The sequence below is a fragment of the Podarcis erhardii genome (assembly GCF_964252035.2).
Source record: "Podarcis erhardii genome assembly, chromosome: 16".
Taxonomy (NCBI): domain Eukaryota; kingdom Metazoa; phylum Chordata; class Lepidosauria; order Squamata; family Lacertidae; genus Podarcis; species Podarcis erhardii.
The window spans coordinates 20,874,870-20,890,571 of record NC_138514.1 but is presented as its reverse complement, the minus strand read 5'-3'; the positions used below and the strand labels follow the sequence as shown (position 1 = coordinate 20,890,571).

Genomic DNA, 15,702 nt, shown 5'->3' with positions numbered 1-15,702 from the left:
ATTACAATCTATTGCAGCCTAACAGGATGGCCCCTCTGGAATTTGTCACACATACACATACACATGAATTTGTAAATTTGTCTGTGCTTGGCTATCCAGAGCTGAAATAATATGACCTTTCACACACAGGTGTTTGGAGAGGATCCCTAACTTCACAGGGAGAGAGAGACAGTGACACACAGAGAAAAGACCTGAAATACAGGACAAAACTGTATCAATACAGGATGTAGCACTTCACACTGAAATATGGGACAATCCTGTATTATACAGGACCGGTACAATACCTTTCCACGCTTCCTTTTGTGCTGCTAATTTCCCCCAGGGAAAACTGCTCTTTAGAGCTCAATCATAGCAAACAGCAATTTGGATGTTCCCTGGATTGCCATTTGTTCTGATCTATCACTAAAGAGTGGGCTTTCCCTTGGGGAAAGGAGTGAGACAAGGGGGGAAACGCTCAGACCTGTGCCTAGAAAGTGCGAGACAAGGAGAAAACTGCTCGAACCTGTGCTTTCTAGCGGAAATGTGGACAACCCCCATCTCTCTTCGTAGGGTACTCTGAGAATTGTACCTCTAGGAGGCAAATAGGGGCCTCCTATCAACTCTCAGCTCCCTTAACAAACTACAGCTCCCACAATTCTTTGGGAGAAACCATGACTGTTTCAAGTGACATCATAGAGCATTGAAAGTGCAGTGTGAATGTGGTCAAGGACAGCTTGACCTGCACACAAGAATAACCTGAAGGAACTCCTGTTTGTTTGGGTTGTGTGAACTAGATCCCAGTTCACACTATTTCCTGTTGTGTGAACTAGACCCCCCAGTTCACTATTTCCTGTTGCTAAGTCGAAGGTTGGTTCCTGGCCTGTTACAAACCTATCAGTCAGTTTCTTTTTTTTCTTTTTCTCATATCCTCCTGCAATTTTCAGCCTGCCTGCTGGTCTTTGCCAATTTTATTTAGCTTGGACTCCATGCCTAGGCAATGGGCAATGTTTAATTTGCCTGCGTTTAAATTAATTAACATTATGATGTCGTCGAAAATTACTTCATTTGTAAATCCTCGGGGGAAGCAGTGTGTCATTTCTCTGTTCTCTAACAGCTCCTACGCACTGCCGGCAATGAATCAGAGTTAATACCCTTTCGCTGCAGGAGTGAGTATGCAGATGAGCCAAGATTTTTTGGGTGTGTGTGGTGTGTGTGTCTGTTGCTGCTGCTGTTTCACCTCCCAGAAGATTTTTTCTTTTAACAGCAACCTTGCCCTCGGTGCTACGGTCAATGAGTATGCATCATTTAGGAGATGCCAGTAAGCTGTGTTCCTCTTCTATATGAGAGGTGGCAGCCTTATTCTTAAGAAATACAGCATGGTGTAGCGGTTAGAGTGTCAGACTAGGACAGGCATGGCCAAACTTGGCCCTCCAGATGTTTTGGGACTACAATTCCCATCATCCCTGACCCCTGGTCCTGTTAGCTAGGGATGATGGGAGTTGTAGTCCGCATGAGGGTGAATAGGGTACAGCCCCACCAACCTCAGTCTGCCCTTAGCCCTCCCCCCCACCTACTTATAGCTAGTCCAGGGCTGGCACTGCCTGCCAAAAGATTCCTTCTCCATAGTCTCAGGGTACATTCAGATGTAGGGGATATTGCATTAGTTGTTTTCCTAATCATGCCAGTGCTTCAGTCCTGTTTTCTAACATTCCCTTCAGACTGCAGTACCTGTTGTGTTATGGGACTTTGGTTTTTTTGACCGATATGCAGGCACATGACACTAAATTTCATTCACACTGGTGCGTGTGTTGGGTTGACACCACAGTGAACAACACTGGAAAATGTCACTATTCCCCCACCCTTTCTGCACATGCCTGTTTCTATGCCCCCATGATTCCCCCATGAACACATCGGGGAAATAACTGCATGCTAGCATATGGCCCCCAATTTTGTCACTTTACTCCCTCCATTTTCTGGCTTAAGGGGCCTGCAAAGAGGTCCCCACCCCACTTCCTGGAATCAGAAAACACAGAAAGGAGTGCTAAACATGCACTATATTCCATAGGTTTTCCAGAACTGACTTTTATGCCATGTGGAAAGCTTAACCGTGGTGTGGAAAATAACAGAGCAACCTCGGGAAAATGAAATAAACAGGCTCAGTGCTGCCACTGTAGAACTCAACAGGGAGGAGGGCAAAACTGGAATTTGTGGGTGTTTGCCTGTCACTGATCTCAATGCTTTCCACCCCACCAAACCCAATGGACATCAGCCACCACTGACTAGGACGTGGGAGACTTGGGTTCAACTGAGCTCTGAAATAGTGTTTGCAAATAATGTAAGAAAGAAATAAAACTGATGACAAATATGACTGAGGTTCTGGAAAGCAAGCCGTATGATGAGTTGTTGAGGGAGCTGGGTGTGTTTAGCTTGGAGAAGAGGAGACTGAGAGGAGATATGATAGCACTTTTCAAATATCTAAAGTGCTATCACATAGAAGATGGAGCAAGCTTGTTTTCTTTCTGCTCCAGAGGGTAGGACCCAAAACAATGGATTCACGTTACAAGGAAAGAGATTCCAGCTTAACATTAGGAAGAACTTTCTGATGGTAAGATACTGTGTAAGATATAACAAGTATGATCTAGTTTCTTCGAGAACAATCAGAAGTCTATTTTAGGTCCTTTTATGTTTTAATTTTTTTTGTATTTTTAAATTTTCTTTTTTTCTAGTATGGGATGGGATACAAACTGTAATATAGTAGATTGTTGTATAAATTTGTGAAATATGTTAAATAAAGGTTTATATTTTTTAAAAAAGGATAGGTGAAAACCAGCACCTTGAAAACCAACACCATTTTTTCCTACACAATTTTCAAAATTGTGTGCATTTAAAAACACTGGTAGCATTAAAATAAATTCAAGTGTAAATAAGGTTTGATGGTGTAACAATGGATTTACTGAATGGTCTAGTTTATGTAAAATATGGAGGGATGTACGGTAAGCAAAATGAACCACTGAAAGAGAAGAAGGGAATTCATTAACTTAAGGTTGTCTAAATGAATATCTTGAAATGTAAACTAGAAAATTTAATTAAAAACTATTAAAAAGTAAAGAAAACCAGCATCAAAAAGGACACATGTACAGACACACAATAGCATGGGCTGTCATATTCAGCACTGACTGAAGTCTCTGAACATACACGGAGTGCTGTAGTACTCACTCACCTTCCATCCGTTCTGTACCACATTGGTGGAGATGCCTACTAAGCTCAATAATGGAGGCATCTCTTTTGAAGGTCAGGAGTGGCAACCTAACCCAGAGGGCAAGACCACCCCTTGGCAGCTTACCTCCTCAAAGAGTTCCAGGCTGTAGGTGTTATCATCATCCGCAAAGTAAACAATCCCCGGCTGGCTGTTGTTCTTGTTAAAGGTCTCTCTCAGCCACCGTAGGGCCAGGTTCCTCTGCATTGTCCCCCGGGGGATGCGGGGGTCCCTCATGTCACCCCTCAGCTTGTAGTTGCGTGGGGTTTCCACATTGAGGTGGGTGTAGTTCAACCCAGTGTCCCTCAGGAGCCGGGTGACGAGAGGGGTCCTCCGCTGGGAGTCCTCCACTAGGATCCAGTGCAAGTTCATCACGTGCAAAAAAGTGTTGGCCAACCGTGTCAGCTCCGCCTTCTGGACCGGCCGGCTGTAGGTGGGCGTGACGACATGGATGGTGGGCAAGGCGTCCGACCAGGGAGGTGGTCGGGTGTAGACATACTCTGTCCTAACTACCTCCACGATGTCACGGTCGGACAGGCAGTACTCCTTGGAGTCTGAGCCTTGGACGAAGTCGCGACGGGCATCTCCACCATCTTCTGCAGCGGAGCATGGGAAGGAGAAGGGCAGAGAGGGAACAACTGGTTAGTCTCCCTGGAGAAAGCTGAGAAGGCCGCTCAGAAGCAAGAAACTCTTCCAGTTTGGATTGTCGGGAGCAGAGACCAAACACTAGCAGGAAAGGATGGAGAGGGGAGAAACTCAAGACACATCTGCATTACAGGAAGTTGACTACATGATGCTTTGGCTCCCTTCCAATTCTGCGATTTTATGATCTACACAGCTCTGCACCAAGACAATCTGGATTTTCCAATCCACAACCATAACAGCCAAGTCTTCTCCTGCATACCCTCTCACTCCTCTCTCATACCCAATATGCTGGCTTTTAGATTGTAAGCTCCTTGGGACAGAGTCCTATTCTCTGGAAAATTGATGGTACTGTATAATTATCAACATATATTTTTTCACCTTTTTTTTTTTAAAAAAAAAGAAAATAGAAAATGAAGAAACATAACACACGATGCAGGCCCAAATCTATCAATGTTGGTTTCGCTTAGTTTCTTGCTTTCCCAATCTTAAATTCACTTAGCTACATTTCCAAATCAGTACTTTTAAGTCCTCATGATAATTCATCAGCATTTTAATGTGTGCTTCTCTGAACCTACACATTTTTAACACGAAGTTTTGCCTAATCTACACATTTTGTCAGCAATCTCCTGTGTATATACAATATATAGAGAGAGTTTACATTTGGTGTGCTGTTTTCATGGATATCTGTGTTTCTAAGCATACTTCCCTCTAACATATGCATTTTTGTACCCCTTTTTTTGGTTGGGGAACTGCATCACAGCATTTGAAGAAAAGTGAATTTCTAGGTTAGATGTGTTTTGGTTCAAGTGATGTTTCAGAAGGGGTGACTTAGGTAGGTCTGCATTAAAATGTAAATGCTGAACCAAAATTCTAGTGTTTAGAATTTTGTTTAGGCATTAATTTTAATAGCAGGGGGGAAAATGTAGCATTTGGAAGAATACAGTTGTCAACTAATGCGTCCAAGAGAGCTGTGGGGAAGTCAAATGGAACCAGCCAGATTTGGGCAAAACAATGACTCTACCCTCAGGGCTACTGGCTGATTATTACTTTGTGAGACCAATAGCACATTTGATGTTGATGTTTCACCCATGGCCTGTTGATGTTTCACCCATGGCAGCAGATGATCTTCTAGAGAAGTCTCTTGAGTGTTTCTTTTAAAAGAAATAATGTAGGAGCTTGGAGGACCTCCTGTTTGTTTCTGCTTTTGCACTGCTTTCCTTTTTGTAAATGAAAGCAAAATGTTATACAGTCACCATAAGTGCTCTCTTCTGTCCAAAGGAAACCAAACTAGCCTGGAACTTCTCAGTAAATGGGGTAGCAAGGAGTGTGCAACTATATACCGTATACCAAAACACGGTGGTGACTGCCGACAGTTTATGGATGCTCATCATACAATCTCATTAGATTCCTGCAGCATCTTCTCTTTTGGTGTATCTAGACTACAGATTATACCAAGTGAACAACAGGATCACTAAATAGGGGCTACAGTTGAACCTGCTCTATCAGCAGGGGTTGCCCATTCTTGTCAATGGATTGTGGCTGGGGCAGAGGGCTCAATCCACATACAGTGCCCTGAAAACCCTGTTTGCACCATTGTTGGACAGTTATTTCCTTTTCTCCAGGGAAACCTGAACACTGCAGTTCTTGGAGACATGCGTGCTTACTGTAGGTGCCAGAGGTGGATGCCAGGAACAGCAATAACCTGGCTTCAGTTCAGTTAACTATTTACTCAAAGAAACAAGACAAGCCCAGGAGGCCAGGTCTAGTGAGCACAGCCACTCTTCCTGGCAGAGTTTGCTTCTATGAGACAGTTGCAAGGACTGAAGATTCCCACCTGCCCACAGCTACCTAAGTCTCCACCCTTGGTTCCTTCCCAAGCAATCAGAGTCTCTGTCATCTTGCCTGTGTTTTATCAATCTGTATTTGCTCTCCTCTCCTCCCCTGCCCCTGGTTCGGGACTGTTCTCTGCCTTAGCCTCTTCCTGCTCACTAAAACCTGTTATCTCTTCCGACACCACCTCCTGCCAGTCTGCTACCACTTTTCACTCTGACCACTCATCATCCTACTGCCAATTCCCTGGCTCTGAGCCTTCTTCAATTTGGGTTCCTGTGAGGGATTTCCCCGCTGGTGCCTCCCACCACTTTTCTGCATCCAGCCAGTACATGACATTAGGCATCTCTGGAAAAGAATTCTCAGCATCGTCACCCAACTACAATTCTCAAGATCCTTTTGGGGAAACCATGGCAGTTCAGGCAAAGCAAAGCCAGAGTTCCTAATCCAGATGTGGAAGTTGGAAGGGGCTATTGCCAGGCACACCAGCCGCAAGACACCTGAAAGAGCAATGCTTGGGCAACACATTATGGTGGCAGTTCATGTTTCCTAGCAAGATGCATGGTCTATTTTAGATTGTAGGCTCCTTGTGGGTGAAAACCCATCTGTTTGTGGCCTTGTGAAATGTACATGTACACATATGGCACTGAATGAATACAACTGCAGCAGCATTAATGCATAATAATAATAATAATAATAATAATAATAATAATAATTTCTGTTTGCAATTACTCGAGGTACAGTTGGACATGCTCTCCTGTGGTTGCAAGAAATTAGCTGCCATGGCCACTCCCCCATACTTTAAGGTTATTCATAATGGACTGAAATAGAATTGCCCCACCAGTCTGTTTACCAGTTAAAGGTTAGATGTTTTTTGCTCTTTCCAGGAATGGGTAGCTGATTCATGGAGCCATTTCAGTCAGCATACCAGCAGCTCAACCACATTTTAATCCTAATGTAGTGAAACGCTTTGCCCATAGCTTCATCCAAAAGGTGAAGAAATTTGCTTAGAAGAGGGCTGCTGGGTCAGACTAATGGTCCATCTAAGTCCAGCATCCTATTCTCAGTGTGACCAAGCAGATGCCTGTAGGAAGCCCAGAAACAAGACACGGGTGCAACAGCACTCTTCCTGCTCGTGATTCCTAGTGACAGAAGTCAGAGGCAAATTGCCTCTGCTTATGGAGGTAGCTCATAGCTGTTACGACTAGTAGCAGCCTTCTCTTCCAAGGATTTCTCTAACCCTCTTTTTAAAGCCACCCAACCTCCATTTAACAGCATTCGCCCAAAGGTCGTGACTGAACAGTCCCACGTTTAATGCTTCATCTTGCTTCTGAGTTTGTATGCCAAGAACTGTCTGCATCCACACAAGCCTGTCCGTTTTCTATGGCAGAGGTGACTGTGGTGATGCCCTCCATATTGGACTCCAATTCCCATCATCCACAGCCATTGGCCTTGTTGCCTGGGGCTGATGGAAGTTGCTGTCCAAAATATCTGAAGTTGGAGAATCCTGTTCTAGCTTATGGCCCCCCCAAAAAAATGCATTTGAGAGAGATCCAAAGTAATTGACACCAGCCTTTAGAGCTTGCATTGTGGTTCGCATCAAAAGCCCAGCATAATCCAGAGTATATTGGACTAAAATCCTGGATAGCCTGGTAAGGATTTTCTTTGTTGATTCTTATTAGACCTTGGGGATGATCAGTTTAGGACAGGGGAGAACTTGTTGTCCATCAGATGTTGCTTTATTCTTAACTCCCATCATTAAAGGAGGAGGAGAAGAGCCATGTATACATTACCCTGAACTCCTTAGAAGAAAGGTGTTGCAACTACAATAAATATATGAGCTCCGTAACTGTGGCTATGCTAAATGGCACTAACTTTATTATTTATATTTATTTTTTATCAGCATTTTTATACCTCTCTCCAACCATTTTCCCAGGATGGTTTAAAAATATTTTTAAATGGGAAAAAAAGGAAATACACCAAAATATAAAGTTAGCAGAAAATATACTTCCATGAATGAAACATATACCGGAACTTAAGGTTGTGTCATTGCATTCTACTTTATGGAAAGGTCAAAGAGCAGTAGCTCAGTGGCAACCACAAGGCTCCAGGTTCAGTCCTGAGCATCTCCAAATACAGATGGGAAAGACTCTTCTCTGAAATGCTGGAGTTCCCCTGCTAGTCAGTGTAGACAATGCTGAGCTCAGCTGACCAGTGCTTAAGCTGGGCATAAGGCAACTTCTTGTTTCCACATAAGCCTGACCCTTCACTGATACCATTTACTGCAGCTGCATATACCATGTATTGCACTTTCAGAAATTAGATGGGTGGTACCTGGAGATGATGCCTTTTCGGAGGAACACCTTCCTCAAGGATGTTCACCGAGCACCAATGTTGTGGTTTATTTAGGTGTCCAGTAAAGACGGTCTCATTCTCCCCCATGGCTTCTGCTTAGAAGTCGTCTGGCAGGGATGAGGTCTTAGCTCACGTGTGTTGTACACAGAAGGTACCAGGGCCAACTCCTGACATTTCCAGGTAGGGCTGGGGAAAACTCCTTGCATGAAACTCTGGAGAGTCTCTGCCGGCCAGTGTAGACAACACTGAGCTGCATGGATCAGTGATCTGACTTGACAAAAGGGAAATTCCTTATCCTTACCAGTCATGGGAAGTCTAGGAATGCTACTCCTTAACTGTCACAGGTCACACTGGATCCTGGCTGCTCTTCCTGAGTTCTCCATCTGTTTCTCTCGGCTGGGAGACAGGTCTGTGTGTGCCCTGTGGCCTGTCCTGACCCATCTCAACTACCCTTTAGGTGTGGTGGAGGGAACTTCAGGATCACCAATGCTAAAGTAAGGTGAGGTTTCTCTACCTGACTGAGGGAGGTGACATCTTGTCCTTTGCCTCCTACATGCAAAACAAGCCCTGTTGCTCCCACAAGATGCTGCGGTGGCCAGGAGTTTAGAAGGCTTTAAAAATGAAAGATTTGACAAGAGTCATGGAGATAAACCTCATCTCTGTGGCTGCAAGCCAAGAGAGATAAACAGGGAAGGAAATACAACTCAGTGGAAGAGCTCGGACTTTGCTTGCAGAAGGAATCAGGTTCAATCCTTGGCATCTCCCAGGTAAAAGGATCAGGCAACACGGCTGCAAAGGAGCCCAGAGAGCCACTGTCTGTCTGATTTGGCCAAGGTAGGAAACATATATCATCGAGCCCTAGTGGAAGGAGGTTAACATCTTGTGTACACTGCTTCCTGAACACAGAAAGAGCCTTGCTGGATCAGGCCAAGGGGAGCCTACCTAGTCCAGCATCCTATTCTCAGTGGGAAAATGGCAAGCAGGATTTGACTCCGAGAGGAACCCTCTCCTCCTGCAGTTTTGAGCAACTGGCATTCAGAAGCATTGCTGCCTCTGGGCGGGGGATGCACTGGATGCAGAATAAATGAGAGAATGTACACAGTCTAAGTAAAACCAACCCATATAAACTCCAAAACCGTTTCCACCCTGCAAGAAGCTTGGAAGAATGCTGTGTGGCTGTGAGCTGCCCGAGGATGAAAATGAGCCGGGTGATGATGGAAGAACTGGGAATGAGCCATGGGGGTGTTGGGTTGGCGGTAGTGGAAGCAAGAGGTGGGCGCAGTTGGCCCAGGCCGGTGGCTTTCTCCTCACCCTTGTGCACGGCAAGCAGCGGAGCAATGGTGCTTTGGTGCCACACGGTGATGAGCAGTGTCCAGGGAAGAACTATCAGCACGATAGCCAGGATGTCTCGACGCTTCGGCATCTCCAAGGCTGAAGGGACCCACAGCTCCTCATTACCTGACAGCGAGAACCCCAGAGACAGAACAGCAGAGGACATGGAGAACAGAGATAAATGGACAAGAAGGAACAACGGCAGAGAGAGAGAGAGAGAGGAGGCAGAAGGTGGCACGGCTCGTAGGTCTTACCAGTACTCACAACCCACCCATTGCACAAGCAGGTTTGCAGGGACAGCTGCTGCCAGAGGAGGAGAAGGAGGAGGAAGGACAGGCCGCTGCAAGCGGGGGACGTTCCTCCAGGCAATATCGTGGGAGCCGCCAGCGAGGAGGACTTCAGGGTCCCATTTGGACAGAGGCCTGCAAGGAAAAGCAGAAAGGAAGAGGCAGAAAGAAGCGCTTGAGGGCTGGGCGGGTTCAACGTTTTGCTTGCTAAAGCCTGCCTTGTGAGTTGCAGCATCAGTCTGGGTCTTGACTCAGCCCTGGAACCTGTTAGGGTAAACTCTGAGCATGTGCAAAGAGCCTTTCCTTTGCCACTGGGTATCTACAGCAGGGATGGGGAAGCTGAGGCCCCCCAGATGTTGTTTGGGACTCAGTCTGGTCAAGAGCCAGGGTAATGGGAGTCAATTACTTTCACGAACACTGTTTCACTGTTTTTCTGTGCACTCAGTTTTTAAATGATTGTCAAGCTGCCTTGTGTTTTATGGATTTCTAAGACAAAGCAATGAAGGAATGTAAATCACCACTGCCATCCAGCAACTTCTGGAGATCCATAGCTTCTCCGTCCCTAAACTACAGCCCTGCTCTCACCGACCCATGGCCGTGTCTGAGGCCTGATCCACACATGCCTCTGCCCCACCCTACACTGGTGACCCACAGTTTAGCAGCAGAGAAAGGAGTTGGGGAAATGGCACCAGGGAAGATGAGAAAAACTTGGGAGTTAGCCAGACATGGTAAGAGGACTTCATGGTGGCTGCTTGGACCTTCTGCGGTAAAAGAGGCTGCATGAGTTATTTTTTAATTGTCAAATTAAAAAATAAGTCATTAATTTGCCAGGCCAAGTGCATCTAAGCACACACAGAGTGCTTGAGTGGGCGGAAAGAATGACATGCAAATTGTGGGCATGTACACAGTGTGATTCCCATTTGGTTGTTGTTAAACTACACCAAGAACTATAATATTTTGTCACCTGCTGTAAACACCATAAACACTGTAAACACCCTGTCCCTGCTAAACGTTCTTGGATAATTTCCTTCAGCGTAGGTCATTTGCTTTGTATTTTATAATTTTATGATGTTTTGACAATTTTTTTTTTTATATTATAAGTAAGTATTATAGTAAGTAAGTAAGTAAGTAAGTAAGTAAGTAAGTAAGTAAGTAAGTAGCAGAGTGCCCTTGAACATGGGCAAAGGGTACTTTGTCAACTATGTTGTTATTTCATGCTCCTTTTTGTTTATATGCCACCTTTCAGCCCCCAAAAGTCTCCCTGCACCTGCTGTGGCTCAAAGAATAAATGCAGAAAGGCAAATGCAAACAATACAAATGATAAAAATTTGAAACAAAACAACAAAACTGAAACTGACCCATTCACTCATCCCCATTCAAAGAGAGGCCAACTCTTTAAGAACAGCTAATCAATAATATCTTCACAGGATACTACTGAAACAGTGCCTCATGTGCTTCTAGCTTGCACTCTTTATAAAGATATGAGGGGTGACGTTATTACCCCTCTACTACTATCCATACCAGGTCACTCATCCATTGCTACTGTGTCCTTTCTTCTAGCAGATCAAGATAACAAGGTGACAGCAAAAACTGCAAAAAATTTTTAGCAGGGGCAATTAGAATAAGAACTATTGTTTGATTATTGATTTAAACCTCCAGGATATATTTTGTAGAGTTAAGTTCAGTATCTTCAGTACATTGTATTTTATTTTATTGCTTTGGCTAGTGGCTGATGAAAATAAAGATTCTTCTGATTCTGATTCTTCACGGGAAAGACATTATAATGGATTCTCCACCCCCCCATCCTCTAAGGATTCTGGGAAATCCCATGACATTTTCAAAAAATTGAAAAATATCAACATGAGTCCACCTTTACATGACAGACACGCCTCCCACAAGAAATCCCACGTCAAGGGTAACCTACGAGGTGTCTTCCAGCTGCTTTAGACCACAACTGGCATCATGGCCCAATGGACTCCAGTCTCGTCCAGCATGGCCTTATAGGAAGTGGCCATTGATCCATCTAGCTCAGTATTGTTTACACTGACTGGCAGGGTCTCTCCAGAGTTTCAGGCAGGGAATTTTCCCCAGTCCTAACTTGGACATGGAAACTGAATGCAAAGCAGATACTCTACCACTGGTCTTTTCCCCTATGGTGCTGGGGCTGGTGGGAGCTGTAGTCCAAATTATCTGGAAGGCACCAGGTTGGGGAAGGTTTCCCTAGATTTTCCCCTGGTTTCATGCAGGCTCCTCTCCTGACTGCTTCCATTCCTCCACCGTGAAGCATCCAAGGCTAGAGTGCATTAAACTGCCACAGTAGCTTAACTCCGATGTGAACATGAATACGCGCAAGATTTAAGCAGGCTGTATTTTATTGAGGGGTTATCTTGGCAAGCGGCGTACATCACTTAGATGGCAACGTGCCGGGCCGCTAGTTTGCAAACAGGAAAGAGCTGCCGAGCTCACATGCAGCTCTGGAACCAAGGAAGCAGATATCGAAACACTGCACTGCTGCATTGCAGGCAGAGAAAGGCACCTGGGAGCTGTGGCTGGAGCATTCAGATGCTGGGGTGCAAGCCACTTTGATTCAGGACAGAAGGGACAGGCATTGCACAAGCACATGTAACCATCAATGAACAACCCATCAAATCCAACACAGCTTTGTTTGGTCCTTATTTGCCAGGTAACTTTGTGGTTACCTGTCGTAGGAAACTGGTCTCTGCTGTCTCAGGTCAATGGTCTATCTAGATCAGACTGGCTGGCTGCAGCTGTTTCGGGTTCCAGGTGGGACCCTTTCCTAGCCCTACTTGGAGATGCTCAGGATCAAACCTGAGACCTTCTGCATGTAAAACAACTGTCCAACCAGTCAAGGATATATAGGAAACTGCTTTGTATCGAGTCATTGGCTTATCTACCTCAGTGCTGTCCATTGGCAAAGGCACTCCCAGATGTCAGGGCCAAATGTCACACAATTCACACTTCCCAAAGGAAGAGCAATAAGAAGCTGTGAGGTCCCAAGCCAGAATTTGCTCCTGATCTGGATTGTGCCCCCTGCTCAGTTTCCTGATGAAAGCTCCTCCCGCTCTAGTTGCTGTTTGCACTTGAAGGTGCAAGTCTTGAGTTGCTGAACTCTTGCTGTTTTTCAGCCCAAAGGAGTTTATTCACGGATATGTTTTGGGATCTCAAGTGTTTGTTCTGAGTTCAAATCTCATCTCAGTTCTGAACTTTCTCAGGAGGCCTTAGGCAAACTGCAGTATCTCAGCCCTTGTTCCCCATCTGCAGTTTGGGGATAATAATCCTGGTCTATTTTAATGTGCACAACCCTAGAGTCTGTCAAGACTGGCCCGTACGGGCAGGGGTATCTTTACCTTTGGGATGCGGGTGGTGCTGTGGGTAAAAGCCTCAGTGCCTAGGACTTGCCGATCGAAAGGTCAGCGGTTCGAATCCCCGCGGCGGGGTGCGCTCCCGTCGCTTGGTCCCAGCGCCTGCCAACCTAGCAGTTCGAAAGCACCCCCGGGTGCAAGTAGATAAATAGGGACCGCTTACCAGCGGGAAGGTAAATGGTGTTCCGTGTGCTGCGCTGGCTCGCCAGATGCAGCTTGTCACGCTGGCCACGTGACCCGGAAGTGTCTGCGGACAGAGCTGGCTCCCGGCCTCTAGAGTGAGATGAGCGCACAACCCTAGAGTCTGTCAAGACTGGCCCCTACGGGCAGGGGTACCTTTACCTTTACCTTTACCTTTATTTTAATGGGATTATCAACAGAGAAGTGCTTTCAGGTGTCTAAATACTATTGTCACTGCAGCCTCTCCACTAGAGGATGCACTTGTACCAGCCTGTTCAGATTCTGTTATCTACAGATTCATGAAAGTGCCCCTTCCAGTCATTGACATGTTGCAGCCAGCCAATAGCAGTCAAGCAGTGCGTGGAACACAGCCAGTGAGGTGTGTGACCTGGGGTGTGGCTTAGGTGGGCATAGCTTTGGGACAGTCCATGAAGACCAGGTACAGACACCTGGAGGGTTCCTTGCCCCTGGCCTAGAGGCTGTTGACCTGATCTGAGTGAACCAGCTCACAAAGATGCTTTTCTTAAAGGTAAAGGGACCCCTGACCGTTAGGTCCAGTTGTGGCTGACTCTGGGGTTGTGGCGCTCATCTCGCTTTATTGGCTGAGGGAGCCGGCGTACAGCTTCCAGGTCATGTGGGCAGCATGACTAAGCCACTTCTGGAAAACCAGAGCAGCGCATGGAAACGCCGTTTACCTTCCCGCAGGAGCGGTACCTATTTATCTACTTGCACTTTGACGTGCTTTCGAACTGCTGGGTTGGCAGGAGCTTTTCTTAGATGGTGCTTTTTCCAAGGCTGATGCTTCTTACCCTAGCCTGGGCAAATGCTAGAATCCATGCAGCTTCCCACAGGCAAAAGAGAAAGTGAGGGGAAATTCTCTCCCTGCTCTATGCAAGGGGGAGGGAGGGGCAAGGGGGAGGGAGGGAGGGAGGGAGGCCTTGCTGTTTCTGCCTGGCCTCCTTCAGTATCGATTCCCTTTAATTGGGTCCAGAATGTTTAACTGCTCCCTGGTCAATCATCGGCAACTTCAGCTTTCCAGAAAGGAGGAGGAAGATGCAGCCTCTCGATTAAAAAAACCAAACACAAACCAGCCAGATCCAAGAATCTTGAGTGTGTGTGTGAAAGTGATAGACTGCCACTTAGCATCTGCAATGCAAACGGTTTGACAGGCAGGGCAATAGCCTTTTCTAATTAATCCAAAGCCACGCTGCAATTGCAAGCTAGGGCATAGTTTACATTGTTAGGGAGCACAGATGAGTCAAGGTGGGGCACCCTGCATTGAAGGGGGGGTGGCACAGCAAGGAAGTAAATGTCCAGGTGTGGAATTCAATGTAGTGCTAAGAAGATCAATGTGTCCCCTCCCCTCCTCTAGTGTGCTGTTCTGGGGGTTCTCCCGACCCTCCAGAGAGGATTTGTGTGTGTGAGTGTGTGTGCACAGATATAAGGGAAATTTCTTTATTAATAATGGAATACAGATTACTTAATGTAAGAGGATGGTAGAAACCACAAAGAGTTAGAGGGAAATCAAAATAACATACAAGGGATGCAAACCGGTCTAGGAGAACAGAAAGAACATGACTGTAAAGGAAAAATGAGAGGAGAGTGGAAATATGAAGACAACTTCTTTCTACAAACCTAATGTATCGACTATATAAAGTATGGTTTGTACTCCTTAAATGAATTTATATATAATATAAATATATTATTTTCCCCCCTCTTCTTTCTTTTCCTTCCTTTTCCTTCCCCCCTTTCCCCCCTTTTCTTTTCTTTTCCTTTTTTATTTCATGTTTTATTTGTTAGATTTTCTCTTTGTAACGAATTTGGATTATTATTGTTGATTGTTGTTTTTTATTTGCAAAATAAATAAAGCATTTAAAAAAGAAAAAAAGAAAAAGAAGAGAGACCAAAGCCCTTTTGTTCAGTCCTTGCACTGGTTTCTACCAGTGGAATGGCGTAGTTGAACACAATGGCCAAGTGCTGCTCAGAGTAATGAAACTAACTTAGCACATTGGCTCTGCTATCATCTGCCAGGCCTCCTTATCCTGTCAGCTCCTTAGGCTGAGCAAGCTGAAGAGTTCCAGGCCCTGTCTGTGCTGTACATTTTACACACTATGATACCGCTTTAAACTGTGGGCTTAGGAGACACCTATTCCCCTCAGAGACCTACAATTCTCATACTAGTTTAACAATCAATCTTTCTTCCCAGGGAACTCTGGGAAGTAATAGCTCTGTATGGGGAATAGGAGTTTCCTGATGAGACTCTCAGGGCACTTAATATACTACAGTTCCCAGGATTATTTAGGGGAAGCCATGACTGTGGTACAATACTGCCCCATCACCAGCAATGAAGAAAGATTTAAGTGCCAAACCAGTTGGCTTCTCTTTGTGGAAAGCGGGAAGACTACCCTATTGCAATGGTGGTGAACCTCAGAGTCCTCTCTGTGGGCATGTGCGC

The 15,702-nt window shown here is 45.5% G+C and overlaps 1 protein-coding gene across 4 annotated transcripts in view; it reads right to left on the bottom strand.

The window, feature by feature from the left end:
- Positions 1 to 15,702, bottom strand: part of B3GAT1 (beta-1,3-glucuronyltransferase 1) — a 68,211-nt gene that overhangs the window by 12,890 nt on the left and 39,619 nt on the right. For 2 of the 4 annotated variants that reach the window (XM_081843169.1, XM_081843168.1), the window contains exons 2-3: positions 9,377 to 9,819; positions 3,323 to 3,831 (exon numbers count right to left, since the gene is read on the bottom strand). In XM_081843169.1, the coding sequence (XP_081699295.1) occupies positions 3,323 to 3,831; positions 9,377 to 9,563 (696 nt within the window). In that variant the 5' untranslated portion in view covers positions 9,564 to 9,819. The remainder of the gene's footprint in view (positions 1 to 3,322; positions 3,832 to 9,376; positions 9,820 to 15,702) is intronic. The other 2 variants (XM_081843171.1, XM_081843170.1) reach the window with 2 other exon arrangements.